The following is a 27,059-nucleotide window of genomic DNA, read 5'->3' as shown; positions in this document are numbered from 1 at the left end:
AGACGCAGCATCCCAACATTCAAGGGGTTTGCACGAACCCACTGTAACGCACGGTCGCACCAGCTTTGCATGATGCATAGATGCTGCAGATGAAACACAGCTTAGTGGGAGGGGCCCGGTCAAAGCCCTACCGGCGAAACGTGGCTGAATTGCTGACTAGACTGGCCTACAATGCAATGGCTTACTCCGGTGGCAATCGCTTGGTGAGAAAAGTGTGCTGACACGTTCACCGATGCAAAAACCGGCCGGCACCGGCCTGTCCCCGTCTGTGCGGATCGCCAGCAGCGGCCGTCGGACCTCGAGGAGAATGAGTGAGCAGTGTGCGGCAAGCTACGTGAGCGTGATACTATTTCACCGCTTTATCTGTTACGCCAGAGGTTCGTGGGAATTGCGTGGGGATTGCGTGAGAGGTTTCGCGACACGCGAGAAGCGCTGCGGCCAGTGGCTGCCAGTGGCGCGCGCAACTGGCAACTGTTGAATTAAATGCGTTGTATGCCTTCATAGCGTGGGGCACATGGCTGCAGCTGGTCCCACCGGGAACTGCTCGCGAAGCGCACATGGAAGAACGTGTACCGTACGGGCGTTGTGCGGCCCCCCATATGTGAAGGCGCGCAAGCGCAGGCAGTGCACCATATCAGCATACTTCATCCACACGTTGCGCTCGTAGACTTACAAGATGAAAACGGAGCCTGAAGAGCGTGACGAGGAGGGCTTGGGCGGCATCACCTTCACCAAAAAGGTTTGTCGGCTCTGCGCCTGCATATGAGTATACAAACAAGCCTGAATTCTCGCTTCTCCACTCTGTGCTCACGGTCGTCTGCTCGCAGAAAGAAACCATCGCTATGACTGCGGCACTGGCCTGGGGCTCGCTGGGCTGCATTTACGGCGATATTGGCACCAGCCCCCTGTATGTGTACAGCACAATATTTGCCAGCTCGGAGCCGAGCCAGGTGAGCCAGTCTGCGTGATTTGTCGTGGCCCATGCGCGTTCAGCAGCGCGTTCCTTTGCTTGACATCGATCGCGAGGAGCGCGAGGCCGCGACCGCCCGCCCTCAACTGCCGGCTGCTTCCCATGCCATTAGCGCGCGGCATGGGAAGCAGCCGGAATGTCCGGGTGTGAACAATTCCGTTAGGCTCAGCTCGGGCGGAACCCGCCTTCCCCGCTCCGGTGCACGAGGTTGATATCCCGCCACTGAATGGCCCTCATGTAAACAGGCCGACATCTTGGGCGCCATCAGCCTCATTTTCTGGACGTTGACGCTGATCGTGCTGGTCAAGTATGTGGGCGTGGTCCTCCTGGCCGACGATGAAGGAGAGGGTGAGCGAGCACTGAGCAGGGGAGGGGGCGAGCTCAGCGTCGCAACGGGCTCAGTAGATCGTCAAAGCAACTGGTCTGTGTGTCTCGTCTCAAATGCTTGGCACAGTGAAGGTGTGAACGCCCGCACCCTTCACGACTGCCTCATACTTGATTTTTGCACCTCAGGTGGGACGTTCTCGCTGTACTCGCTGCTCTGCCGCAAGATCGGCATCCGCCCCCACGACGTCATGTTTCGGGGCGAGAGCCGCATGATGCGACACCTCGGGTCCTCCAGCACCGGCGGCCGCCAACTCCGCCGCACAAGCGGCAGCGGGACTCGCGGTACCGGCGGCCTCCGAGCCAGCGGTGACGGCACGCTGCGCCGCCTCAGCACAAAGCCCCAAGACGCCGCTCGCAGCCCCGACACCCTCACCCTGGCCACATCAGCATCCCGGGTCGCCGCCACAGCGGCGCCGCACCCGCACCCGCAGCAGCCGCGCCGTGTGTGGTGGCGCCGCTGGGCAGCCAGCGGCACTGCAGTGCGGGCGGCACTGCGGCGCAACCGGGCGGCGCAGCTGGGTCTGTGGGGCATGACCATGGCGGCCACTGGCATGGTGCTGGGAGATGGCGTGCTCACACCCGCCGTCTCAGGTGAGTGCGGGCACACGTGCGGCACGGCACATACACATACGGGGCGGGGCCGCACACATCCATGATGCACTGCGTGCCAACCCACGTACGGGCACCTGTTATGTGGTGCTCACCGCTCCTGTGCCTTTGCTTACGCACTCCCTGTGCGTGCGCGCATGCAGTCATGTCAGCTGTGTCTGGCCTCAAGGAGGCGACTGACGCGGTCACTCAGCAGACGGTGGTGGGCGTGAGCATTGCGGTGCTGGTGCTGCTGTTCAGTGTGCAGAGATGCGGCACCTCCAAGGTGGGTCGGTGGGTGGGTGGGCCGGTGGGCGGGCGGGAGAAGGGGCAGGAGCGCATCCATCCACATCCGTGCGTTCGGCCGCGTGCACGTCAGTGGTGAGGCGCGCATGCGTATGCTTGACTTAACGTGCGCGCGCGCCTTACGATTGAGCTGCTGGGCACACACACACGCGCGCACACACCTGCACACACCTGCACACACATGCACACACATACACATGTATGCGTGTGCAGGTGTCCTCCACGTTCGCGCCCATTGTGGCGTTGTGGCTGTGTTCCAATGCGGGAGTGGCCATATACAACCTGGCCCTGCACGGCGGCGGCGCGCTGGCGGGTGCGTGCGTGCACTTGATCGCTCGTGCAGCAGTAGCAGCAGCCCCGCTCAGCAGCTTCCTCCCGGGGGCCTGCTGCTGTCTGCCCCACATTTTACTGGACCCACGCTGCGGCAGTTTGTCAATTGCGGCCGTTCTTCTGTCTGTTCCATCCGTCCGCCCCATGCCACGCCTAGCCCTTCCCTTCCCTTCCCTGCTCACGTGGCCATCATACAACAGCGTGTCACTACTGACGACTTCCCGCAACCCCTATCCCCATGCACGGTGGAAACAACCCCCTCCCGCCGCCGCCGCCGCTCCACTGCCTTCCCAGGCCTGAGCCCGCACCACATCCCGCTGTTCTTCGCGCGCCGCGGTGTGGAGGCATGGCGCATGCTGGGCTCCGTCATGCTGTGCGTGACGGGCGCCGAGGCGCTGTACGCGGACCTGGGGCACTTCACACACCGCTCCGTGCTGGTGGGTGCGGCGGGGTGCGCGCGTGGCTGGGGGAGGGGGAGCGAGGCCTCTGCTGGCAGCACTACTTGGAGCCCTGTACGCGTGCACCCTATTGCATGCATCAGCCACACCGCACAGCACATGCACGCACACGCACCTGCCCCATCCTTGCCCACATCCACCTCTCGCGTCCTCCTAATAGCCCCACCCCGCCCCGGGCCCTGCCGCTGCAGGCCAGCTTCTCCCTGTTTGTGTACCCGTGCCTGGTGCTGACGTATGTGGGTCAGGGCGCCTACCTCATGTCGCGGCCGGAGGACGTGACCGACACCTTTTGGAAGTGTGTGCCCAGGTGAGAGCGCGAGCGAGACGCGCGAGCCACCACTCCTGCATCAGCACGCTTGTTTGAGGCGTTTCAATACCGGTAGCCTTCTCGCTGCTGGAAGTGGCCCCCGCACCCACAGACGTTATGCCTGTGTGTGCAATGGTGCTTATTTTGTGCGGCGCGGCCGTTCTGTTGCTTGCAGGCCTTTCTTCTACCCCATGCTGATCCTAGCCACCCTGGCCTCCGTGGTGGCTAGCCAGGCGCTCATCACCGGCTGCTTCTCAATCATTTCAAACGTACGTACGTGACGACGAGCAATGCACCTGTCAATCACAACCCACAACCTGTAACCACCCACAGTAAGAACAGTTTCGCGCACTCACACCGCACGCACTCGCACCGCACGCCGACAACACCATGCACTTCCCCCCCCCCCCCCCCCAGCAGCGTTCTGACGTACACACTGGTGCGGCGAACATACCCGCGCACTTCCTGCGCCAGAAACTCCGTAACCAACTTGCGCGGTGGCCGCAGCCTTTTCTCAGTGGGCGCCGCGCCAGCCTCCCCCTCGAGTGCCACATCCTTGACCTGTTTGCTACGCTGCGCCGCCCCCAGCCGCCTCCTCCTCCTCCGCGTGCGCAGCCTGCTGCTGCATCACTGTGCCTGCTGGCTACAACTTCACTTCTTCTGAATCAGTCATGAATGCAACCCCGCCACACACCACACAACCCACCCACCCACCCACCCACCACGCACCCGCCCGCCCGCAGGCCATCAAGCTGGGCGCCTTCCCCAAGCTGTCTGTGCTGCACACCTCGGAGCACGTGCGCGGCCAGGTGTATGTGGCGGAGATCAACTGGACCCTGATGCTGCTGTGCATTGGCGTGGTGGCCGGCTTCCAGGTGGGGTGATGTGTGAGGATGATTAGTGGGCGGGCAGCAGCTGAGGCTCTCGACCGCTTCGCTTTGATATCCACTCTATCGCACTGCATCTTTGTGCTTCGTCTGGAAGTAAGCATTGGGCACTCGCCTGCACCCTCTTCGTGTCTCTGTTTGACCTATTGGGAGTAATAATGCTGGAAACAACCCCCCCCCCAAAACACCACCACCACCACCACGCCCACAGGACACGGTAGCCCTGGGCCTCGCCTACGGTCTGGCCGTGTCGAGTGTGTTCGTGCTGACCACCCTACTCATCCTGGTCGTGATGGTGGCGGTGTGGGAGGTCAGCCTGGCACTGGTAGCGCCCTTCGCGCTGGTCTTCCTCGTTATTGAGCTGGCCTTCCTGTCCGCTAACCTAGCAAAGGTACGGCACGTGGATGGCTGCTGCATCAGTGTGCGAACTACGTGTGTGCATGTGTACGCGAGTGCGCAAGTCCGTCCGCAAGCACTTTGTGTGTGTTGTGTGTGTTGTGTGTGTTGTGTGTGTGTGTGTGTGTTTGGTGTGTGTGTGCATGTGTACGCGAGTGCGCAAGTCCGCAAGCACGCTGTGTGTGTGGGGTGTGTGTGTGTGTGTGTGTGTGTGTGTGTGTGTGTGTGTGTGTGTGTGTGTGTGTGTGTGTGTGTGTGTGTGTGTGCGTGTGTGTGTGTGTGTGTGCACAAGCACTGTGTGTGTACGCGAGTGTGCAAGCACAGTGTGTGTGTGTGTGTGTGCACGTAGCGGCGGTGCGGATGGATACGCCGGCAATGCATCAACTGTTGCCACCACAACGCATGGCGAATTTGCAAACGTGCACCCACGCACGCGCGCCTGCAGGTGCCTGAGGGAGCCTGGTTCAGCCTGGCGGTGTCCGCGGGCGGCATCTACGTCATGACCATCTGGTGGGTGGGCAGCACACGCCGTGCGCTACTGCTAGCCGCCAGCGCCGGCCGTAACCGCCTGTCCGAGCTCTTCGTCATGATGCCGCTACAGCCGCAGCAGTCGCACCTGACAGCGCCAGCAGCGCAGCAGGTGCTACAGCCGCAGCAGCAGCAGCAGCAGCAGCAGGTGCGGCTTGGGGCGCCGCGCGCCATTGCCGAGTCCCTCGAGGATGCGCAGCAGGAGGCGGGTCAGCAGCAGATGCAAGGCGCCGCCCACTCATCCGCCACTCCCGACGCTGCTGCCCGCACTACCACCGCTGCAATGCCTCAGCCTGCTGCTGCTCCCGGCGCCTCTAGCGGCCTGTCGCACCCCGAGCGTGAGATTGTCACAGCCTCCAACACCCCCTCCTCGGGCACACACGGCTCAGCTACACCCGACGGTGGTGCCATCGGCTATATGCCGTCGCGGCGCCGCACGACCGCCGCCGCCACCTCTGCCTTTGCCGCTGCTGCTGGCATCTCCGGCCGCAGCAGCGGCCATGCCGCCGTACCAACTACAAACCTCCACAAGAGCGACAGCCTCAGCAGGGGCAGCCCCGCGCAGCTGTTGGCAGCGGTGAGCGCTCGTCTGTCCATGTGGCGGCCTGTGCAGCTGGCGCTACGCCTGCCGCCACAGCCGCTGCTGGGTGCCGATGGATCCGCCGCAGTGGCGGGTCAGGGCCAGGGCCTGGGTAGCCTGGGTGGGGATGGGGCGGGTGCCGAGCAGCAGCAGCAGCAGCTGTGGCCTCTGTCCCGGCAGCCGGGCATTGGGCTGTACTACAGCGAGACGCCGGTGGGGCTGCCGCATGTGCTCATCCACTTCTTGAGGAATGTGCAGGTGGGCATCGCTGGTACTTCCGTGGCGGGTGATAGGTGGTTTGGGCGGGGTGAGGGGTGGCCAACGGGGAGGGAGCATGCGGAATGAGGGTAATGTGGGCGGGGACTGTGGACGAGCTAGACGAGCGGTGCATGGCCATGTATCTCATGTGCGTGTTTGTCTCTGTGTGTGTGTCTGTGTGTGTCTGTGTGTGTGTGTGTGTGTGTGTGTGTGTGTGTGTGTGTGTGTGTTAGCTAGCCTGTGTGTGTGTGCGTGTGTGTGTGTGTGTGTGCATGTGCGCTCATGTGCGACGTCCCACTCGCTTACTTTACCCGCTGCTGTTTAAACCCTTCTGCTCGCTACCTTTCCGTCGCCCTTCCCCCCCCCCCCCCGCCCCCCGGCAGTCGGTGCACGACGTGTCTGTGTTCCTGACTGTGCGGGTGGTGCCGCTGCCGCACGTGCAGCCGGTGGAGCGGCTGCTGGTGCGCCAGCTGGCGCCCTTCCCCAACTTCTACCAGGTGGGTGGTGGGGCGTGCAGCGTCGGCAGCTGGCTGGCACCTACGCATCCAGCAGTCATACATGGGAACGGGTGGAAGTAACGTCAGCTGAGGTGGAACATATTGCTGTAATGAAGTAAAGATGGACCGTACGGTACCGGCTAAGTGCTACTGCGGCCACTGGTGCTACAGCCGTGACTGCTTCCGTTCTCGCTGCTACTGCTGCTACTGCCAGGTGGTGGCGCGCTACGGCTACATGGACCGGGTGGACCACGGTCCGGCCTTCATCCGCCAGGTAGATAGATGGGGCCGTGTGGGGTTGCGTTGTGTTGGAGCTGATGCCTGCCTGCTGGGACTGGTGTTGCGTGTCAAACACCTCGCTCCCGCCCGCGTCACGCACCCCTCGCCCTCGAGTTCGCTCTTGCCACCTGCACAGCCAATGATTTCTGTCGCCGTTTGGCTCCTGTACCTGAGTCCCTTGCACATGCCTTGCGCCATGGCAGGTGGTGAGCGGCATTGTGCGTGTGCTGCGCGGCGGACCCGCAGTAGCCGCCGACGTCGTGACAGTGGCTGCGAGCGGCGGCGGCACGGCTGGTGCTGATACTGCCGCCGCAACAGTGGCAGCAGCTGGAGACGGCATCGCGGGCAGCGGCAGTGGGAGCAGTGGCGGCGGTGCAGGTGGCTTCCGCTTCGTGACCCGCAATCGGCGCAGCAACGGCCATCGGGGGAGCCGGCCGTCAGCGGCAGCCAGCAGGCGCGGCGTGAACGGCGTGTCGGCGCCTGCTGGAGGGGAGCAGGAGCGGGAGGGGCGGGGCCAGGCGGGACAGCAGCAGCCGCAGCAGCCGCAGCTGCCGCATGGAGGGTGGTCACTGTACGGCATGGGCCTGTCGCGGCGGGGCGGCATGGTGCTACAGCCTGGGGAGGTCGACTTCGTCGGCAGCAGCCGCAGCGGCAGTAGCAGCGACCAAAGCTACAACTCGGCTGAGGAAGACTCCGACGAGGACGAGGACGAGGTGGAGGCTGTTCCGGGCGTGCCCACAGGCGCCGCGCACAGCAGCAATGTGAGTGGTGGACATGGAGGCACTGCTGGTGGCAACACGGGGGCCACTGGCGGCGTGGAGCTGAGCGAGGTGGTGGTGGTGGCGGCGCATACCGCAGAGGTGCGGGCCGATCACGCGCCAGCACCCCAACCGCCAGCAGCGCTCCGCAGCCCCTCCACTGGCGCGCCGCCGCCTGCGTCGCTGCCTGCCGCACCGGTGGCGCTCAAGGCTTCGCGGTCGCGGCCGTGGCTCTCTTCCCAGCTGTCCTCGGGTGGCCGGGTGCATGTGGACGAGGCAGCGGTGGCGCACGTGTTGGAGGCCGCCCGGCACGGTGAGCAAGTGCGAGCAATTTGCGGGTGTTGTGACGACCCCCCCCCCGTCTACTTCGCTACACTTCTCTGTACCAATCCTTGCAACCCCCGCCATCGTATGTCTTCATGTCTGGACCCTTTAACTTTCCTGGGCAAGCAACCGTAATGTCATTTGCAAATATAAACTCTCTCACACACACACGGGCGGGCTTTCGTTTCGTTTTTTAACACACACACATACACACACACCACAAAAGAACCCTCGCCATCCACCGCCAACACCGCCACCGTGACATAACAATAAGCGCAACCGCCAAACTGCAGGCGTGGTGTACTACCTGGGCGCTGTGCGGGTGCGGCCGGAGCCCGGCAGCCCCCTTGTGGCGCAGCTGCTGTTCGGCGCCACCTACCGCCTGCTGCTGGGGCTGAGCCGCAGCGAGGTGGAGGACTGGCGGCTGCCGTACGAGCACGTGGTGGAGCTGGGCATGGTGCTCAGGATTGGGTAGGGGGCAGATGGGAACCCCTGGATGGGGGGGAGAGTGGATCCCCTGGATAGCGGGGAGAGTGGAACCCCTGGATAGGAGCAGGAGCACGGGGCAGGGTTGATGGGTGCAGGTGTGGGCGAGAAGCAGATTACCTGTGCTGATTGTCAAGTGGATCTGACGTGAAAGCGCACCGTGTGAGCTCTGCAGCATGGGCGGCTACCGCGTAGGTATGGTTGATATCGGAAGTACGGTAGTGTTAACGAAGCTGAACTAAAAATTCGTGGTGTCTGACGTGAGGCTCATTAGGCAGGCAGGTTCTTGCTGAACGTGCGGGCCGTTTGCATCATGTTGTGCGTGCGTGAATTGGCCAACCTGGTGCGCATGACTGTCACGCCCCAGCCATGTTTTGCTTTAGGGCTGCCATCGGGGGCTGGAGTCCATTACTCATACACAGGCAGTGGTTGCCGGTGAATGACACGCGCCGGCAACCGCCACGGCGCACGACATGACATATACCTTCCTTTGGTCCGTGCTGTGTAATCTTGCGCCGCGCTCGGCCACATTCTCATTCGATCGCACGGAATTCACAGTTCTGTTCAAGTGAGCGCCAATCAACGACCATGGTAGAAGGCTAATTCAACAGAGTAAGTCAAGCTGTCCGTTCACCACATGCGATGCTAGACGGCGACGTACTGTGCAGGAGGGCGCATGGGGATTGGGGGGCATTGGCAAGCAGCACGCACTGTGCGGTTGTATTGGTGCTGACAGTGCCGCCAGGGAGGGGGGCTAGGAACAAAGGTTTTTTTACCCCACAAAAAGTGCCAAACTGGTGCAAACCGCGAGCGCCACGTATTATAAATTGCTATTCCCTATTGTAGAAAAATAGGCGGCAGGGAAAACTCGGCTGGAGCGAGAAGCGACCTCGCGAGTCCATGGACATCTTGACTTTCGCGAGGTCGCGAGGTCGCAAGGAAAGCAGCCCTGTCACGCGGATTCCACAAAGGAAGAGTTGCCAACTTCAAACTTTCCCCTTCGCACCCTTGTAGCCGTAGCACAGGCCAAACAATTCTGAAGTCCGCCCAACCTTGCCCGTGTTAGGGGTGTGGGCCGGCTCCCACACCCCTAACGTTCATAATGGTTCAGAAGACTAGCACCCGTAAGGTGTCGCTGCGAAGCGTTTGCAAGGACGAGGCAACGCTCGCAGCAATTAGGTTCAAGGTAGATTTTGTGGCCACGCCCCTTCGGTACCGCCTGCTGGACTTCCTGCGGCACTTCGTCGTCTGCCGAACGGACCCCGCCTTCCACTGCGCGGTCTGCGACACCAAGTGGCGGGAGCAGTGCGGACTGGCTGCGCGGCGTCAAGGACGTAAGCATTAGAGCGCTTTATGCTAGAGCGCATTATGCGCAGGTATCATTGACCTGCTGGTTGCTTCCCAATGCCCGCAGTGCGCGAGCGGGCTGACGGCTCGCCACAACAGCACGTCTTCCACCGGCGTGTGCCAACCATCGACATCAACCTGCTGCAGGAGTCCGCGGCGCTCATCACAACGTCCACGCATCGTCGCCAACGCCAAAGCCTCCTGTCGCATTTCTACGATGCGCACTTTGCACCGCTGCTGAGCGAGGACACGGGTGGCCCGGCCATCGACATCACGGCGCACCACCAGGTACGGGTCACTCCCTGGGACCGCGGTCGTGAATGCCTCCTGTCGCATTTCTACGATGCGCACTTTGCACCAGCGGCAGTGGCGGCGCGCATGTTCGGAGCAGAGGGGGCGGGCAAGGCCACGTGGAGGAGGACAGCGCGGCGCCGCCTTCAAAGCGGCGCCGGCGCGCAGGTTGAGACCTGCCGGTGTTGTCTGGTTAGCGACCTGTGCTGACGAGGATGGCGTAGCGGGCAGTCAGCTGCAGCGGCAGGGGTGTTTTCCTTGCTGTCTGGTTGGCCTGCTGCCTGCTGCACTAGTGCTTGATAGCTGGGCGCGACTGGGCACATATGGCGGGCGGTGCCTGTACAAACCGACCCCGGCTATGTCCGGGAGATGAGGCTAGTATCGGAACCTTCGGCCTCAGACGGAGGACGTGGCGTGGCGGCACAGCCCACTTTTCCCTTGCAAGGGAGAGCCACCTTTTCTTGTTTACCCCATGCCAAAAATCCGGACCCCCTCCCGACCGACTGATAGACCCCGTACGGACCCCCAAACCCCTCAGAACTCCTTAGTTTATGTCAGATTGGTGCCAATCGACTGCTCTCGATGCGCTCTCGCTATGTAAGATGATCCGGCTTGGGAACACATTTTGACCGACACGTGGACATGTGCACCCGGGTGCTGACAGGGAACACCTGGGTGCTTACACGTACCGTATCGTTGTTGCAGGGACCAGGGCCATGATGTAGGCGCGAGACTGATGTGCCTGGTGTGCCTGGATGCCTGCATGCCTGTATGCCTGTGCCTGTGCCTGTGCCTGTGCCTGTGCCCCGTGCCTGTGCCTGTGCTGATACCTATTGAATGCGCGTTCGAAATTACGTGCGCGTTCGCATTCGTAAAGCATCGTCGCAGGGGCCGCACACGTGCGCCACGGATCCAGTCTCAGGCCCCAGGGCCAGGCCTTGCTGACGGCTTGTGTCCTGGTCCCTTCATCCTAGTGTGGCCGTGTGGGCACGTCGCTTGCTTCGTATGACCGCGCTCCACACCACGCCTATGCGCTGCAGGACGTCAAATCAAGCTGGTCTATTCATTCAGGCTGGGAGAGGGGACGGGGTTCGGGGTGAGGATGGGGCAGGGGGGTAATCATCCCAAACAAGACCCCGCCAGCCCATAGAGCACGAGGAATCAAGCAACCTACGCCACCCACAGTTTCAAGGGGAAGGAAGAGGGGAGTCGACATCATCAAGCAGAACCAAAACCCTCCTGTCACCAGCACCCCGGGAAACGAAGGGGTGCACACACGTTTCGCATCCACGAAGACTGCACACCACTCGGTACCGTATCCCACGCCTTGGGCTGGATCCCCAAGCTCACAAAAGTCTGGAGCCGGGCCCAGAAGTCAGCAATCACCGATACACCTATTGCTAGTGTCTGCGCAGACAGTAATGCCATTTGTCCCTACGCCCGCCATCACCACACGCTGCCTACCAAGGTCCAGCGCAGACAGCTAGCGCGGCCAGGCACACCACGTCCCACACCCGCTGAGCCATCCCCCCAGGCGGCCGCTCCAGCCACAATTTGACACGGTCAAACGCCGCAGCGCATCGTCAGGCAGCGCGCTCATGGCCATACCCATGTTCTCCTGTAGAGCTCGCGCAACAACACAGTCCCAAATCTCCCATGGTGGCGGCACAGCCCCCAGCCGCCAGGGCCTCATCATCCGCCACGGGCACCCCCGCGTCACGCACATACTGCAAATGCTTCGCACGCAGGGCCGCAAGATGCGGAGCCATCCATCTGTAACACAGTGCCGGCTTTAACGGTGTATTCCAGCAGCAGGAGCGGCGGACCACTGTCTTGCACCCATCCAAGTCCCCGCACAACTTGCCGCACTGCCTCATCCACTTCCAGCTGGACACGGCCAGGCGGGCCGGGTACGGCAGCGGCGTGCACCTGGATGGGCCGGGCCGCCCGCGCGGCCACCTCCCACCCCACGGGGAGTAGGGCCACTGCAACCGCGCCATCCGGGGCGATGCAGGCCTGAGGAGTGGGGACGGAAACCGTGTCGGCTCCCACCCTAGCACCAGCCGCCACACCTTGACCAAATACATACGCCGGCAAACTTTATCTAAGGCTGGCGAGTGGCCCGTGGAAATGGGCGCCAGCATCGTCATGGACAAGGATAGCGAGCAGGTGGGCGCAGGTTTACATGCATGTGAATGGCGTGCAGCGTGCTTCGGGGCTGGGAGGACTGGATGTGCACCCAAAGGGGCATTTTAGATTTCTTCTTCTAAAATAGGTTTTGAAGGAGGTGGCGGCTATAGACCTGGGGGAGGCCGGTGTTTCCCCGCTGGGGTTTGTTGGGGTTGGTGCATGGGAGCGTTGTGTTTCAGCATGGTAGTCGCGGAGCCCAACGCGGGCCGTTTCAGCTGGCTCCTTAGTTTATTCGTGCGCTTGACGTAGCGGTGATTAGCGCACTCGGGTTTTGTTTTCCCGCCCGCCCGCCCTCTTTTCGTCGTGATGTTCGTTGTAGTTTTCTATGGTGTGCTACTGGAGTTTCTCTTGCGTGCCAGTCGCGGGGGTAGGTTTCTGCACGGCAGCAGTAGGCAAGGCCGGGCAGACACGCGGTCGCAGCCCTGGCGGGCTGCAAGGTGGCCAAGTCGCGCACGGCGCCGCGGCGCCGAGCAGGCCAGCTCTCCCCCCAATCTCCATTTGCCTGCTCCCGAGCTGGCACGTGCATGTACGCATTGGACTCTGACAATATTGACTATCGCAAGCCGGAAGGACTGGTTGAGTTACAGGAGGTTTGGTGTCGTCGGGTTTGCAATGTGTGTAATGGTCAGTTGGGTGTGCTGTTGCCTGCCTCCGAGCCCTGGCCTCTAGCAGACGTAAGACGACAGCCTCTTCTCAAAGGGGCATTTTACATTTCTTCTTCTAAAATAGGTTTTGAAGGAGGTGGCGGCTATAGACCTGGGGGAGGCCGGTGTTTCCCCGCTGGGGTTTGTTGGGGTTGGTGCATGGGAGCGTTGTGTTTCAGCATGGTAGTCGCGGAGCCCAACGCGGGCCGTTTCAGCTGGCTCCTTAGTTTATTCGTGCGCTTGACGTAGCGGTGATTAGCGCACTCGGGTTTTGTTTTCCCGCCCGCCCGCCCTCTTTTCGTCGTGATGTTCGTTGTAGTTTTCTATGGTGTGCTACTGGAGTTTCTCTTGCGTGCCAGTCGCGGGGGTAGGTTTCTGCACGGCAGCAGTAGGCAAGGCCGGGCAGACACGCGGTCGCAGCCCTGGCGGGCTGCAAGGTGGCCAAGTCGCGCACGGCGCCGCGGCGCCGAGCAGGCCAGCTCTCCCCCCAATCTCCATTTGCCTGCTCCCGAGCTGGCACGTGCATGTACGCATTGGACTCTGACAATATTGACTATCGCAAGCCGGAAGGACTGGTTGAGTTACAGGAGGTTTGGTGTCGTCGGGTTTGCAATGTGTGTAATGGTCAGTTGGGTGTGCTGTTGCCTGCCTCCGAGCCCTGGCCTCTAGCAGACGTAAGACGACAGCCTCTTCTCAAAAGCGCCATGCACCTCTGTCTGGACCTCATTACTTCCCTCACTGTTGCCCAGCCTGCTGTTCATAGGACCTGCGCGCGTTCTGCGCGGAGCACAACTGGCTGCTGGACGACGGCACACTGGACGAGGGCGCGTTGGCGGACGTGGAGGGGCCCGTGGCGAAGAAGGTGCGAACAGGCTGGAGGAGCAAGGCACCGCCACCTGCCGCGGCCTCTGCGCCGGCGCCACAGCCGCAGCCGCCACAGCAACAGGCCCCGTGTGGACTGGTTGGCTTGCCCCTTCCCCCGAAGCTCGCCGCGGGGGCCCTCCCGGTTATGCCAGTAACCGGGAAAGTGCACCTGGCAAAATGCGTGCTAAATTAAAAAGCTGTTCACTGTACTTGTGGCGACGCATAACTTTGCAAAAACGAGTGAAATGGCGAGGAATTGGTGTACAAGTACCGATGCAGTGCTAGAGTCCAAGCGCAGTGTATGTTAAGTCATTTGTAAAATTTAACGAACAGGCGCCCGGCGGTAGACGACGGAATCGGAGGCGTCGGAGGATCCGGCCCTCCGACACTTCAATGCTCGCGCGAAATACAGCGCCCCACTGATCTGATAAGCGCGTTTCATTCTTCATGCACGATAATGCCTGGTACTATGCTCATGGCCCGCAGCGGAGCAGCCAGTCGCATACTCCCGCGAGTCTGTGCCCCAATCCTCACGCCACTCTCGCCCCACTTCCGCCCGCCGTGTCCTGGCCGCCCCCCCCCCCCTCTTGATCAGATCAGCGCTAATACCATAACTACTGAATGCGAGATCATGGATGTGCCAATGCGTTGGTCTTCCTAGAGAATCGCTGTACATACCCCCCTGCACCACCCCTCATTGGCTTGGGCTGGTGACTGCGCCCCCCCCCTCTTGCACCGGGGGCGGGGCGCCTGGGGGAGGGGCAAGCCGGGGTACTGCGTAGCGGTAGGGTTTTCGTACTCTTGTCTAATATATTCTGGGTTGATTTATGCATTTAAGCGCTACCTGCAAGATGTCTTAAGCCATTTCGCGCAGCAGTCAAAACCTCCGTCTCTCGCAGACACAGTTGGCCGAGGCTGGCTATCCCGTTGAGGAGAAGCCTGCAATCAGTTGGTTTGAGTATCAGGAGATCGATGCGGACTTCAACGTGCTCAAGAGCACCAGCGACAAGCTAAAGCCGCGCCTGCGCCGTGGAACCGGCTTTTTTGCCGTTCTCCCTGCCGAAAAGCCCTATGTTACCCCAAGTTGTTTGTTGTCCATCGGGGGTTTGGGTGCGCATGCAATAACAACTTGATGAGTTGATTTACACGTTGTTTTTCGCCCCCATGCCGGAAGTTTGTAGCGGAGGGGGCGGGAAAGGCCACGTGGAGGAGGAGAGCGCAGCGCCGCCCATGAAGCGGCGCAAGCGCGCAGGCTGATGAGCCGGCTGGTGTCTAGGTAGCGGTCCGCGGTGGGGCTGGCAGGGCATGCGTAGCGGCATGACAAGTAGTGCGGCTGTTGACAACTGTTCTTCGTCTGGCTGCGGTTGGCTCTGCTGTGGCATCGCGACTGCTAGATAGGCACCTAGTTTGGCTATGTGCCTGTTGAAACCGACCCCGGCTATGTCCGGGCGATGAGGTTGTTCGGCCTCAGACTGTGGAGGGGCTCAGCCCCTTTTCCCGTGACCGGGGAACACTTGTCGCCCCCATGCCGACCGCGACCGGAAGTTTGTTCTCAGAACAGCCATAACATGCAACATAAACTTTTACTGCAATCATACACGTACGATAAGAGCACAGCCATAGCGTACACCGTGCTTAACCTCTGCTGCATCGCTTGCCAATTTTCCACTTCCCTAGCTTTCTCACGCTCTTGTAACATAACGCCCTTATCCCCATGACTGCTTCACGGCGCTTGTACACCCAGCTCGCCGCAAGCGCAGCAGAAGCTGCCAGCAGCGGGTCGCGGCCACTGAAGATTATTGGAACTGTTAGCGCAGTGGGCACAGCGCTTGTCCTGGTCAGCCAGTGGGCGACCGGCGTGCAGCTGGACGCCTTTAAGAAAAGCATGCGCGCCGACCTGAAGACGGAGCTGGGCGCCGTGCGCAACGACATGAATGACGTGAAGACGGAGCTGGGTGCCATGCTGAATGACATAAAGACGGAGCTGGGCGCCATGCGCAATGACATGAATGACATGAAGACGGAGCTGGGTGCCATGCGCAACGACCTGAAGACGGCGCTGCTGGGTGCCATGGAGCGCGCTGTCACGCACTGAAGGTGAGCACCGACACAAGCGCGCTACGGCCTCGTTACGACGGTTAGATAGCACACGCTTGCTCAAAGCATGTATTTTTGTGTCGTACGTTTGAGGGGGTGAGAAAGCCGCACTGGAAGCCACCCCCAGCTTGTCGTACAGACACACATACACACACACGCACCTGCTCCATGACACCAGCTCCACGGCACGCACCCCCCCCAAACACTCCCTGCATTGCATTTCACAACCATTCAACCCATCCCCACCGCTTATTCTTAATCAACCACGAGAGTGCAACTCCACCGCGGCATGATGGTGTGTGCCCGCCCCCCCCCCCCCCCCCCCCGTGCAGCAGGTGCTGACGGAGGCGGACCAGCTGGCCGCACGTGACGCCTACTGCCGGGCCGTGTGCGACCACACAGAGCCGCACCAGCACGACGAGGCGGCGCGGCTGCTGCGGCCGGCGGTGGGCCACAACCCCCACATCGCAGGTGGGGCGCCGCCTCAGGTCGTGGGTCGTGGGTCACTGCTGCTGGCTGGCCGCGGCGGGCCGCCATGTCTTTCTTACCTGCTCTGGCATTGGCTTTGGGTCGCTGGGTTAGTGGGTGCCTGGTCGCAGCGACCATGGCTCCTTACCATGGCTCCTTACCCTTTCTTGCCATGCTTTACTGTACCTTTCTCTGCACGTGTAGTGGTGCGTTGGTGTCGTGCCTTTCCCTGCCCGCATTGGTCCCACCTGTGTGCATAAACCGTGCAAACTGCCCCCTCCCCCCGAACCGCTCCCCCCTGACCTCTTCCCCCCTGGCCCCTCCCCCCTGGCCCCTGCTCCCTGGCCCTGTTTTCCCGCTGCCCCCGGCCCCCCAGAGCCGCACGTGCTGCTGGCTCAGATCCACGAGCAGCGGCAGCAGTGGGCGGAGGCGGAGCGGCACGCGGCGCGGGCTCTGCGGGTGTTTTGCGAATGGGGCACTGCCTGGGACAAGCGCATGCCCTGGGAGGCCTGGGTGGCCATGACCAGGTGGGGCAGGGGGGGGCGCAAAGGGGGGTGTCAACAGCAGCCCAAACTAAACAACACCAGGCCAAAGTAGCGTGGCACAGGCGGAGGTGTGGGGGTTTGTAAATTCCAGCCCAAACCAAACCAAAGGGGGAGGGAGGCAGCGGGGTGTTGCAGGAACAAGAGGAGAGGCGGCAGCCGGGTGGGCAGCAGCCGGGTGGGCGCTATCCGGAGTGGAGCGCCGAGTGAAGAATCGCTGTCGGTGAGTTTGCCTGTACGCTGTGAAAGCAGGGGTGACCGCAACAATGGCACTTTGATAGCGCTGTTCAGGAACTTGATTTGCGGGACCTCAGCGCAAGTACTGGGCGCGAGTTGTAGATGCAAACTTTGGTGGTCAGGCGCGACGTCCAAATTTTGCACTTCAGCCTCAAGCTTTGCACTTCCGAATGCCCGTTGCGGGTGCAGAACTGCAAAGCAACCATGAATGACCAAGACGACTTGACCGCATGGACGGTCGGGTCGCGACGCAACGAGAGCAATAGCGCAGACAAGCGCGGCCGCTCACCAGCGCGCATCAGGCGGCTCGAGCAGCTCATCAAGATGGATGGCGCGGCGCCTCTGTGTTTTAGCGCATGTAGGCGTGGTAGCACTGAGGCACGTGCGTGGCACCTGCCGGCACGCACGTGCCTTCCCCTCGACCTAGGTAATGGGAGTGCCGGGAGTTAGGTTTTGCTAGGGTTTTGCCAGGGTTTGAGGCACGTCGGCGTGCCTGTGTCGTGTTTGGCGGCAGCTGGCCAGGCGATGAGTAACTCAAGGCCTTGAGCAATAAAGGCTCAACGTTCGTGTAAGCCACCTGAGGTTCTAAAGTGACGAAGCTCAATTGCACGCCTGTCTGCTCGTCTGAAAGGAGCACAGACGCAAGCAGCCTCAGATCCGTCAGGGCACGCCAGCGCGACGCCAGCACACGTTAGGGCGTGACAGCGCCGTGGTCGATCACCGTGTGACGGGATGACCGTCGGTGGGCTCACCTGGTGGGCCACCCACGCTCCAGGGGCGTCGTGCATGCAAGACGCTTTGCCTTGGGCGCCGGCAATGCCAGCTGTGCAAACCGCGGCTGTGAGATGCCTTAGCCATGCAAGAGCTTAAGAGGTAGTGCGTGTCACAGCACCTCGCTCGGGTATCAAGGCTCATACGACCTTGGGTGCGGCCTGGCGAAGGCAGGGATCCAGGAAGAGGGTGGTGCGCCTGCAGCTGTGGCCCAGCAGCGCCAGCCGCAGGTTGCCGCGGCGCCCTATGGCAGCAGTAGCAGCGGCGCAGGCTGGGGGAGGGGCAACGGGGGGCCGGCAGGGGGGCATGCAGTGCCAAGGGACTGCCTCGTGTGCAAGTGCGGGCTCCCATGGTGTATCTTCAGGATTCACCGTACGCGGCGGCTTGCACTAGTCGGCAGTGCAGCTCTCCTAGCGGCACTGTCCGCTTTTACTCCAGATTGGCTATATAAGACTAATGTGTGGTCTCTGTAACTCGTTGTGAGCAGACTGCTGATCCCCTGCACTTAGAGAATGCCAAGGCATGTTCAGCGGCAGTCAAGTCTAGCGTCGCGCCACTAGCAATCGCAGAGGGTGCACCCAGGGAAGACCGCCGGGGTCTCTCACCATTAAGTGAGCTGTGACGACAGCCCATTGTCCCCATGAGTCCCATTCTCGTGTAGCCGTCCAGCGAGCGGAACGGCAGCGCCCGCGCCTGGCCAGCTAGCCTACTCAAAAGCGCAGCCCCATGCACCCCATCTGAGTTTACGCGCAGCTCACACGAGGCTTCCCAAACGGCTCCGCGCGCAGCTACCAGCTCCCACTCGCGCAACCGCCGACTAGCGCCAACGACCCGTGTTCATGCCCCTGGTTCGACAGCTTCCCAGCCGGCCCGCCGTACAACTGCCAGCTCCTACTCGCCGCAGCTGCCGACACCCAACCGAACTCCTGTACGGCTGAGGGGGTTGGGGGTGCCGTACACGAGTTAGTTGGGAGTTAGTCGGAGCTCTCCTAGAACATACATTATACTTTTTTTTAAGGATGGCAGGTTTGGGATGGCAGGTTTGGGGCAGGTCAGAAACAGGCAGGGAACACGCACACAACTGCCCCCCTGCCCCCCATGCAGGCTTATTGCGGCGGCTGCAATGCCTGTGTTGGTGGCTGTGGGCCATGCGTGCTATACAGGAGGTGCGAAATGGTGCTGCAGCTGTGGTGGAATCTTCGGCCTGGCCTGGCGGGGGGGGGGGGGGGGACCAGGTGCTAACCGAGGTGTCGGCGCAGCTGGGTCGCACTGGGATATTTGAGTTGGATGTCTACGACGTGGACATGGCCGTGACGTGCACCATTGTTGATGCGCGTGCACCGAGCCCGATGATGGCCTAAGTCGGAGGAACACGCGTGAGTCTAGCAGTACCCCGGCGGGGGCGGGGCAAAACCCCACACCAGAGTGGATGGCAGGGATGGATGGATGGCACGATTGCGATTGGGCTCGAGCTGTCATGGGGCTTTGAAGTGTTGCTCGAGCGACACCCAAGCTATTTCAAGGCTTACTTGAGCAACACTGTCTACGCGGCCAGACTTACAACATAACGCTGTGCCAAAACTGCTTGAGTCTTGACGAAGTTATAAAAGCCCCGGCTCGCTGAGCCTTGGGCCAGGATGGCTATCAACCCCCCTCAAAAATGCTTGATTTGTAATGATGAGGTTACAGAAGCCGACTATAGAAGGTAAGCTCGAGATTTTCGCGCCGTTTGCTCGCCCGTTCTGCGCGATGACGTATGCGCTATTGGCAGACGCAGCTTTAAGTATATGTTGCAAAACAGAGGGGCTGGGCTGGCTCATCAGCGCATAGGTTGGAGATTTGGGTTAGAGTCATATGAGACGCGGCCGCCAGATAGCCTGCTGTGCAGTTGACCTCCGCTGGGTTTTGCTGAGGCCTTGTTCTGAATGCCACTAGCTGTGTTGGGGGCCTCTGGAGCTAACGGGCGTCATCATCCCGCCTGCCCCACTTCGCAGAGAATTGACATGTAGTTATGTATCATGTCCGAGCACCGATCATGGATACCATGAAGATGTGAGTGACGCAGTCACAGGGTGCGAGGGCGGGGCGGGATAACCGCGCGCGCTTCCAGAACCGCGCTTCCGCGCGCTGAGACCTTGTTGATTACTCTCTCTTTTTGCGCTTGCAGTGCATTACGTCTTATCTGAAGAAGCTGAAACTGCCAGTTGATCGGCTGGTGAGTGACGTCAAAGGCCGCTGGTGGGCAACGAGGGGGTTCCGGGAAGGGTTCTGCCTAGTGCTGGTGACCCGCGGCCCTGGTGGTGCTCTCAGCCGCTCCGGTGTGGGTGGTGGTGCGCCAGCCCAACAGGGTATGTGCCGGGTGCACAGGGTTGGTGTCCGCGAAAACGACATAAACCACCTGGCAACAGCAGTGTTCAGTCCGTCATGGGACTGGGGTATCAGCTCTCGCCAAACCCGCACCTCCTGAACCCAAACCGCATGCCGCGTGCGCGCCTGCCTTCCGACACCCACACAGATTGGCTATCAATGCCCAGTTGTATTAGATAATGGTCGTCCCTGCTCGGGAAAGATCACCCGCACGCACCACAAGCAGCCACAAAACCAGAAGCGCAAGGCGAAGCGCGTGGAAGAGGCCGCGATTGCGGCGGCGGCCCCCAAGCCAAAGCCCGCGCCCAAACCAAAGGAGCCCAAGGCGCAGGGCGTGGCAGCAGCGACCTCGGCGATGCGATCAGGCGACGGCACCTACATGAGCAACGCCCACGTGCTTCGCTCCGCCAGCGTCAACATTAACAACGTCAAGTCAGGTGGGGGAACGCGCGGCTTGTTTCGTTGGTTGGGAGGAGCGCGAGATGGCAGCACCGCGGTCAGCGCGCGTTGATGGGGTGGGGAGGCTTGGTGCGGGTGCTGTGAGGGCAGGGGCTGTCAGGAGTCAGAGGCGGGAGTCGGGCAGGGCAGGGCGAGTGGCCTGGGCCTGGGTGCCTGACAGCAGCCCTTGCCCACCTCACTGGTCACGCTCTCACTTATCACCCCCCCACTTCTTAATTAATCGTGAATGTAACCCCCCCCCCCACACACACACACATGCTCTCGCACCCCCGCAGCGCTGCCAACGGTCAAGGCCGTTCCTCAGGCAGTGGCTCCGGGCGCCGCCGCCGCCGCCCGCATGGGTGCCATTGCCGCCAACAGCGCCACGGCTCCGGAGCGGGTGGTGCGCAACAGGCTGGCAGGAGCCGCGGGCGCCATCCCGGGCTGGGAGCCTGTGGGCAAGGTAGGCAGGTTAGGGTAGGGGCTGGAGTGGGCGATGTGCGGGGCAGTGCCGACGAGGGCCAGGCGTCGGGGCGCGGCCGCTCGACCCGACCCGACCCGCCCAGGTCGCAGCCACGCCGACGTGTAGCTGGGCGTGCATGCGCTCTCACACCCACACACCCTGCCATGCCACCTTGTGAGGCGCCTTGCAAACACGCGTGCACACGGCCGCCTTGGTCCTCTTCCTCCTTGTTCCCGGCCCAACACATCCACTCCCTCCCTCGCTCCCGCCGCCCGCCTCCCCCTCTCACGGCGCCAAGCAGTCGGCTCTGGATCAAAAGCGTGAGCTGGTGGCCAAACTCAAGGCGCAGGCCAAGGCCGAGGCAGGCAAGGGCAACAAGGCGCTGGCAGCCGCAGCTGCCGCCGCCACAGTCGCCCAAGCCGCCGGCCCGGGCAGAGCAGGCGCAGGCGTAGCCGCCCAGCGGGCAGAGTCTGATGCGGCCAGTGGTGCTGATGTGGGTCAGGATCAGCAGGCGGCCGGCTGGGAGGTTGCGCCGGCGCCAGCGGCGACGCCGCGAGAATTTGAGATGCAGCAGGAGGATTTCCCCGCGTTCCCGCTGGGGGCGGGTGCGGGCGGCAGGCGCGGCGCCGGCTCCGTTGCGACGGCTTCAAGTGCGGCGGCCCCTAGCGCCGCCACCGGTGGCCCCATGGGCAGCGGCAGCAGCGCTGACGACGGGGACGGGGACGAGGATGAGGATAGCGATGTGGACGAGGGCGCGTCGGGCACGGTGGCGGCGTCACTCAGCGAGGATCCCGAGGCTGCGGCGGCGGCGGCTGCGGCGATGGCTCTTGACGAGCAGGACCCAATCGTGGCCACCGACCCCGTGTACATGTGCGAGGACGGTGAGTCGGGGGAGCGGGAGGCAGGGACAGAGATGGAGCGACAGAGATGGAGGGGCAGCGATAGGGGGCGAGCATCTTGGGGGGCGGTGCGGTGGACGGGGTGGGGGCGTCGGGCGGTGGGGTCGTGTGTCGGGTTCGCGGAACTGGGGCTGCGTGGCAGGTAGAGGAGCTGGCGCGGGCGGACAGGGCGGGCCCGTGCAGGGGCTGGTGCGGGCGGTGGCGGCTTGCGCTTACCCGGCACAGCGTGGAAAGCCCGCCACATTGTGCCTGCTGCGCCCGCTTTATTGGTACTCCACCTTGCCTGCGCACCTGCCCTGCACGCCCCCCACGCACGCGCACCTCCCGCCCTGCACGCTCCCCACGCACGCGCACCTCCCGCCCTGCACGCTCCCCACGCACGCGCACCTCCCGCCCTGCACGCTCCCCACGCACGCGCACCTCCCGCCCTGCACGCTCCCCACGCACGCGCACCTCCCGCCCTGCACGCTCCCCACGCACGCGCACCTCCCGCCCTGCACGCTCCCCACGCACATAGGTACGGTGGTGGTACAGGACGGTGCCGGCACCTTCCTGCGCATGGAGGACGTGTACGGCGCGGCGGCCGAGCTGCGCGGGTTCGCCGACCCCACCACCGGCGCGGTCACCTACGCAGTGGTCATTCGCCAAAGCCAGATGGAGTCACAGCAGGCGGCGGCGGCGGCAGTGGCAGCAGAGGCGGCGGAGGCAGAGGCGGCGGTGGCCGCTGTGGCGGCGGCGGAGGCCGCAGCCGCGGCGCAGGCGGCGGCGATGGTGCAGCAGCAGCAGGCTTTGTTAGACGCAGCGGCGGTAGCTGCAGCAGCAACAGCAGCGGCGGCGGCGGGTGCCGGCGGTCTTCCCGCTGTGGCGTCTTCCGGCGCACTGGGGCGGCCGGCTGTGCCAGTCAGTGTGTTTGCGCCCGCTGCTCCCGCTGCGCCCGCTGCTCCCGCTGCCACTGGCATGTACGCAAGCGCCCATGCGGGCGCGTACGCTGCTTTCTACCAGCAGCACGACGAGGAGGAGGAGGGGGAGATGCACGACCTGATGGCGCTGCTGGGCGTCACCGCCGAGGCGCCGGCAGGGCCAGCTGCAGCTGCGTCAGCAGCGCAAGCAGCACCCGCCGTGGCAGGCGCAGCCAGCACAGCACTACCGTCGTACCTGGTGCCAGGAGGGGGCGGCGGCGGCGGCTACCCGTACGGCGGCGGCGGCGCGCCTGCGGCGCCGGCAGCGGCTGCCGTGGCGGCTGCGCCGTACTACATGAAGGCGGGCGGCGCCGCGCCGGCGGTGGCGGCGGCGGCGGCGGATGACGACGTGGACGACCTGATGGCGCTGCTGTGCGTGTGAGTGTGAGTGTGTGAGGGCGGCCTGTAGAGTAGTGGAATTTAGCAGATGAAGCAGGCGTTGCGAGTGTTTGATTTGGCATTTGGTCGGGAATGTTGGTTGTTGAGGAAGTCGGTTTTGCAGGCTGGCGCGTCGCCTGTGGGCGTCTTGGGGAAGTACTGTTGTTAGGGCATGGCCGCTGCGATGTGTCAGCAGGGTTTTTGGCGTGGACAAGGGGGATTGATTGGAATGGTGTGTAAGGTGTTACCGTGTTTGTAGGTGTTCCGGTGGTTGGGGCATGGTAGCAGTAGTATCGCTGTAAGTGTTTGGGGCTGGCGGCAGAGGTGTACGAGCCTCCACTAGCCTCCCCACCTGGGGCTGAGCCCGGACTACGGCTGGCTGGGGCGCCAGGTGGAGTCGCTAGCACAAACAGCGCGGATTTACTGGTCTCCATGAGCATTTAAGGCATGTGGTGGTTCTTGACCGCAGTTTAATGCAGGCGATGTTGCGGCAACGGTGCGCCCGCTGCCCCCTGGGCCGGCGAGTGACACAACACGGATTCTGCAGCACTGCGCAACGGGCCTGACGCACCGCCTGCCAATTTGTAAAATATATAATAAGCTTTTGGCTTTCATACGTAGATGCGTATCGTCTAGGGCAGCCACGCTAGTCAGTGCAATTTCAGTTCAGCGCTAAAGCGCAACTGGGCAGCCGACCCGAAGGGAAACTGCAGTTCGACGCTCTTGGCACCTTGCTTGCATGTAGCCTTGCAAGAATGTCGCCAAGGGACAGCGAGGGGCCTGCTTGCGGGCTCTGTTATACGCCAGTGGACGTCAGCGGCGATTATTACAGGTGCACCGTGCTGCAGGGACAACAATGTTTGCAGACTTGACGAAAGGCACATGTCCAACGCCCGAGCCTAGTTTGAGTTTGTTGCTCAGTCTTGCATTTGCATCGACCTTGACAAACCTCTCAAATTCGCGCTCGCGCAGGGATCTTACTTGTACCTTTCCAGCATGCCCCGGCCGCGAATACCATGAGGACTGGTGAGCGGGAATGAACGCGAAAGGTTGCCCCCTGCAGCAGCGCCGTGCAGCGCGTGCCCCCAGACTACAACCTGGCCTGGGTCTCAGTGCTTAGGGACCTGCTGACCTGTCTCAGACTGTCCCGTCCCGTAGCCAAAATATTACCTGCTATACGCATGCAGTTACACGGCGCATTCATGTATGTTCACAGCTACTGATGCGCTGCTATGGGTGCTCCCTAGGATGCTGCCTAGCTCTCACAACACCCGTAGCGGCGCCTGCCGCGCTGCGCCCTTGGCTGCGCCCAACCTGCCACCCCTCCTGATCTCTCCACATTCCCTCCGCTCCACTGCTGCAGCATTGAAGCCTACCTTAAGAGACCGCAGCCCAAACGCGTTTTGCATGGTGGCGAGCAAAAGGTTTGTGGGGCGGCATTGCGGGCAGGGCTACACACGCAATGGTCGCATTACACACACGTGCAAGCACGCTACACGTACCGACCGCGACGCCTGTCCCTGTCCCTCACCCTCTCGCGTTGTCCACAACGACCCCTCTTCCCCCGGTGCCCCGCGCAGACTGGTTACGAATGCCCGGCCACTCTCAGTAACGGCAGCAGATGCAGGTGTGGAGAGGCGCGATGTTGATGTGGGTTGGGTTGAAGTAGCATAAACTACGTGTATGATGAAGCGCAGAAACCAGTTGGCGGTCGGCGGGAGGGTACCGGGGTATCCGGCTGGCTTCTTGCAAAGAGGAAATTGCCTACCGTAAATGAATTTGACCGTTCAACCTCATGCTCGCGCCTTCCCGCCCGCAGCGGTCGCATTAAAAAGACCACGGTCCACGTGCCCTTCAACACCAAAAAGAGAGAGCAGGCCAAGCAGACGGCGGTGGCAGCAGCTAACATTGCCGGCGCCGCCGCCGCAGGCGCCAGAAAGCAGCCGGCGCCGCAACACAAAGCGCCTCAGCAGCCGGTGCCGCAAGCAGCCGCTCCCACGGCCCGCCGTGTGCAGCCCCGTGTGACAGCGGCAGTCGCGGGCACGGGCGCAGCCACAGGCGCAGCCGCCGTCGCCGTGATGCGCGCACCAGCTGCGGCGCTGCCCACACCTGCGGAGCGCATGCGAGGTGTCGACGCGGGTGCTGCCGCCGCGGACGGCGCCGCGCGCTGGATCCCGGGGCTAGACCCCGAGCCCAGCGGCGGCGCCAAGACGCGCCGGCGGCGCGGCAAGGGCGCTGCCGCCGCAGCCGCTGCTGCCGCAGCCGACGACGCCGCGGCGTCGGTGGACGGGGCCGGCAGCGACGACGCCTCCTCCGCGGCGGGCGGGGCGGCGGCGGCGGCGGCGCCACTGGCGTTTGACGACGTGAATGACCCCGTGGTGATGGTAGACCCGGTGTGGGAGGACGAGGGCGGCGGCGGCTACCTGGTGCTGGTACACGACGACGATGGAGGCGAGGGCGGCGGCGCCGTGTACGTGTTCGCGACGGAGGTGTACGGCCCCAACCCAGAGATTGTGTGCTGCGACGACGGCACGGGAAACTGGATACAGGTGCGTGTGCCGGCGTGCGTGTTGCAAAGCGCACAAGAGCAGGGGATGTACAGATCTGTTTATGCGATGCGGTGCGACTGTCGGAGTAAGCGTGCTCCATTGCGCCAGCGGCTGGCAGCCGATGTCGAGCAGTGGCGCGGCGTTGCGGCCTGCCATATGGGTGCTGCCCGTTTCCGCCACGCATTTGCAAGAGTGCGTCACGTGGCCGTGGCGGCATTCCAGGTGTCCAGGCCCGCCGCCGCTTGCTGACATACCTACCTGCGTGCACATGTGGACCTGCAGGGTGTGGCGGTGCGGCGCTCGCGGCACGAGGCGCAGCAGGTGGTGGCGGCGGCGGCGGCGCTGCGGCAGAGGGAGGCGCAGCGGCGTGAGGAGATGATAGCACAGGCGCAGGCGGCCGCGGCGGCCACCACCGCAGCCGAGGCGGAGGAGGAGGCCGTGGAGGCGCTAGCCGCGGGGGCAGCGGCCGCGATGGCAGCGGCGGCGGCCGCAGGGGTGGATGGGGCTGGTGCCGGAGCCGGAGCAGCAGAGGGTGCGGGCGAGGGGGTGAGAGGGCAGCGCGCGGTGGAGCCGGAGGCGCAGGCGCATGTGGGCGATGTCGAGGACGCGCAAGAGGCGCAACCGGTGGAGCCAGAGGTGATGGAGCCAGAGGTGGTGGAGCCAGAGGTGGTGGGGGAGGAGGGCGACGCGGCTGGTGCGGTAGTGGCCGCGGGCGACGGGCAGCAAGAGCAGCCGGTTGGAGGCGGTGGTACAACAGGAGGTGGGGCAGGAGGTGGGGAGGGGGAAGCCGACGAGGGGGCGGGCGCCGAGGCGGGGGGCGCGGGGGCCGAGGAGGAGGAGGAGGACGACTCGGACCTTGAGGACCTGTTGGCGCTGTGCCTGGGCGGCGGCTAGGCCTGCAGGCAGAGGAGGTGGAGGTGGAGGCGGGGGTGGAGGTGCGCTGCGCCGCGTGCCGTAGGCGGGCGGGTGTGTGGTACGCAGGCGCCTGCGCACTGCTCGGGTGGGCGCGGGCGGCCTGGGCGCCTTGAGGCGGGCGGCGGTGCGCCCGGCTGGCTCATCACACGTGCGGACCTACAGTACGGCGGGCGTGTGCGCGGGCACGACCTCCACCTGTAACGTAAAAGGCCTGCGAGTGCTAATGCCGCACGTCACTCAAAAGGAATGCAGAGGCTCCGCATCACAGCGCACCAGGCGGCTGCAGGAACTGGGAGCAGTC

The 27,059-nt window shown here is 63.1% G+C and overlaps 6 protein-coding genes across 8 annotated transcripts; 5 read left to right on the top strand and 1 right to left on the bottom strand.

Moving 5' to 3' along the window:
• The first annotated feature begins 197 nt into the window (after positions 1-197).
• On the top strand, positions 198-8,859 carry CHLRE_04g217350v5 (uncharacterized protein). The gene is made up of 17 exons (XM_043061728.1): positions 198-377; positions 668-739; positions 828-950; positions 1,216-1,318; positions 1,484-1,948; positions 2,110-2,231; positions 2,465-2,564; positions 2,876-3,018; positions 3,231-3,346; positions 3,522-3,615; positions 4,090-4,221; positions 4,445-4,624; positions 5,075-5,995; positions 6,379-6,492; positions 6,707-6,766; positions 6,975-7,842; positions 8,147-8,859. The coding sequence occupies exons 2-17, from the start codon at positions 677-679 to the stop codon at positions 8,326-8,328; spliced, it is 3,786 nt and encodes a 1,261-aa protein (XP_042924986.1). The 5' UTR covers positions 198-377; positions 668-676; the 3' UTR covers positions 8,329-8,859.
• A 443-nt stretch (positions 8,860-9,302) lies between these two features.
• On the top strand, positions 9,303-10,590 carry CHLRE_04g217300v5 (uncharacterized protein). The gene is made up of 2 exons (XM_043061727.1): positions 9,303-9,673; positions 9,754-10,590. The coding sequence occupies exons 1-2, from the start codon at positions 9,442-9,444 to the stop codon at positions 10,185-10,187; spliced, it is 666 nt and encodes a 221-aa protein (XP_042924985.1). The 5' UTR covers positions 9,303-9,441; the 3' UTR covers positions 10,188-10,590.
• A 2,790-nt stretch (positions 10,591-13,380) lies between these two features.
• On the bottom strand, positions 13,381-13,957 carry CHLRE_04g217240v5 (uncharacterized protein). The gene is made up of 2 exons (XM_043061726.1): positions 13,845-13,957; positions 13,381-13,719 (listed from the first exon to the last, which is right to left on the bottom strand). The coding sequence occupies exons 1-2, from the start codon at positions 13,897-13,899 to the stop codon at positions 13,547-13,549; spliced, it is 228 nt and encodes a 75-aa protein (XP_042924984.1). The 5' UTR covers positions 13,900-13,957; the 3' UTR covers positions 13,381-13,546.
• A 1,320-nt stretch (positions 13,958-15,277) lies between these two features.
• CHLRE_04g217220v5 (uncharacterized protein) lies at positions 15,278-17,603 on the top strand. Of its 3 annotated transcripts, XM_043061725.1 has the most exons (4): positions 15,278-15,772; positions 16,105-16,243; positions 16,617-17,005; positions 17,209-17,603. In XM_043061725.1, the coding sequence occupies exon 1, from the start codon at positions 15,390-15,392 to the stop codon at positions 15,768-15,770; it is 381 nt and encodes a 126-aa protein (XP_042924982.1). In that variant the 5' UTR covers positions 15,278-15,389; the 3' UTR covers positions 15,771-15,772; positions 16,105-16,243; positions 16,617-17,005; positions 17,209-17,603. The 3 variants fall into 3 exon arrangements, with proteins under 3 accessions (XP_042924982.1, XP_042924983.1, XP_001703113.2); XM_043061724.1 differs by having other exon boundaries at positions 16,108-16,243; positions 16,617-17,603; XM_001703061.3 differs by having other exon boundaries at positions 16,617-17,603.
• Positions 17,604-19,147: 1,544 nt separating this feature from the next.
• On the top strand, positions 19,148-23,894 carry CHLRE_04g217200v5 (uncharacterized protein). Its single transcript, XM_043061723.1, has 7 exons — positions 19,148-19,495; positions 19,785-19,842; positions 19,958-20,005; positions 20,306-20,594; positions 20,892-21,058; positions 21,360-21,939; positions 22,475-23,894. Exons 1-7 carry the CDS (start codon positions 19,428-19,430, stop codon positions 23,296-23,298), a joined length of 2,034 nt encoding a protein of 677 aa, XP_042924981.1. The 5' UTR covers positions 19,148-19,427; the 3' UTR covers positions 23,299-23,894.
• A 53-nt stretch (positions 23,895-23,947) lies between these two features.
• Positions 23,948-26,971, top strand: CHLRE_04g217150v5 (uncharacterized protein). The gene is made up of 6 exons (XM_043061722.1): positions 23,948-24,126; positions 24,267-24,320; positions 24,658-24,718; positions 24,875-24,921; positions 25,114-25,843; positions 26,126-26,971. Exons 1-6 carry the CDS (start codon positions 24,050-24,052, stop codon positions 26,735-26,737), a joined length of 1,581 nt encoding a protein of 526 aa, XP_042924980.1. The 5' UTR covers positions 23,948-24,049; the 3' UTR covers positions 26,738-26,971.
• The last annotated feature ends 88 nt before the right edge of the window (positions 26,972-27,059 follow it).

This window comes from Chlamydomonas reinhardtii, chromosome 4, assembly GCF_000002595.2.
Source record: "Chlamydomonas reinhardtii strain CC-503 cw92 mt+ chromosome 4, whole genome shotgun sequence".
Taxonomy (NCBI): domain Eukaryota; kingdom Viridiplantae; phylum Chlorophyta; class Chlorophyceae; order Chlamydomonadales; family Chlamydomonadaceae; genus Chlamydomonas; species Chlamydomonas reinhardtii.
Note: the sequence above shows the minus strand (reverse complement) of the source record. Positions and strands in the feature narration are given on the sequence as shown.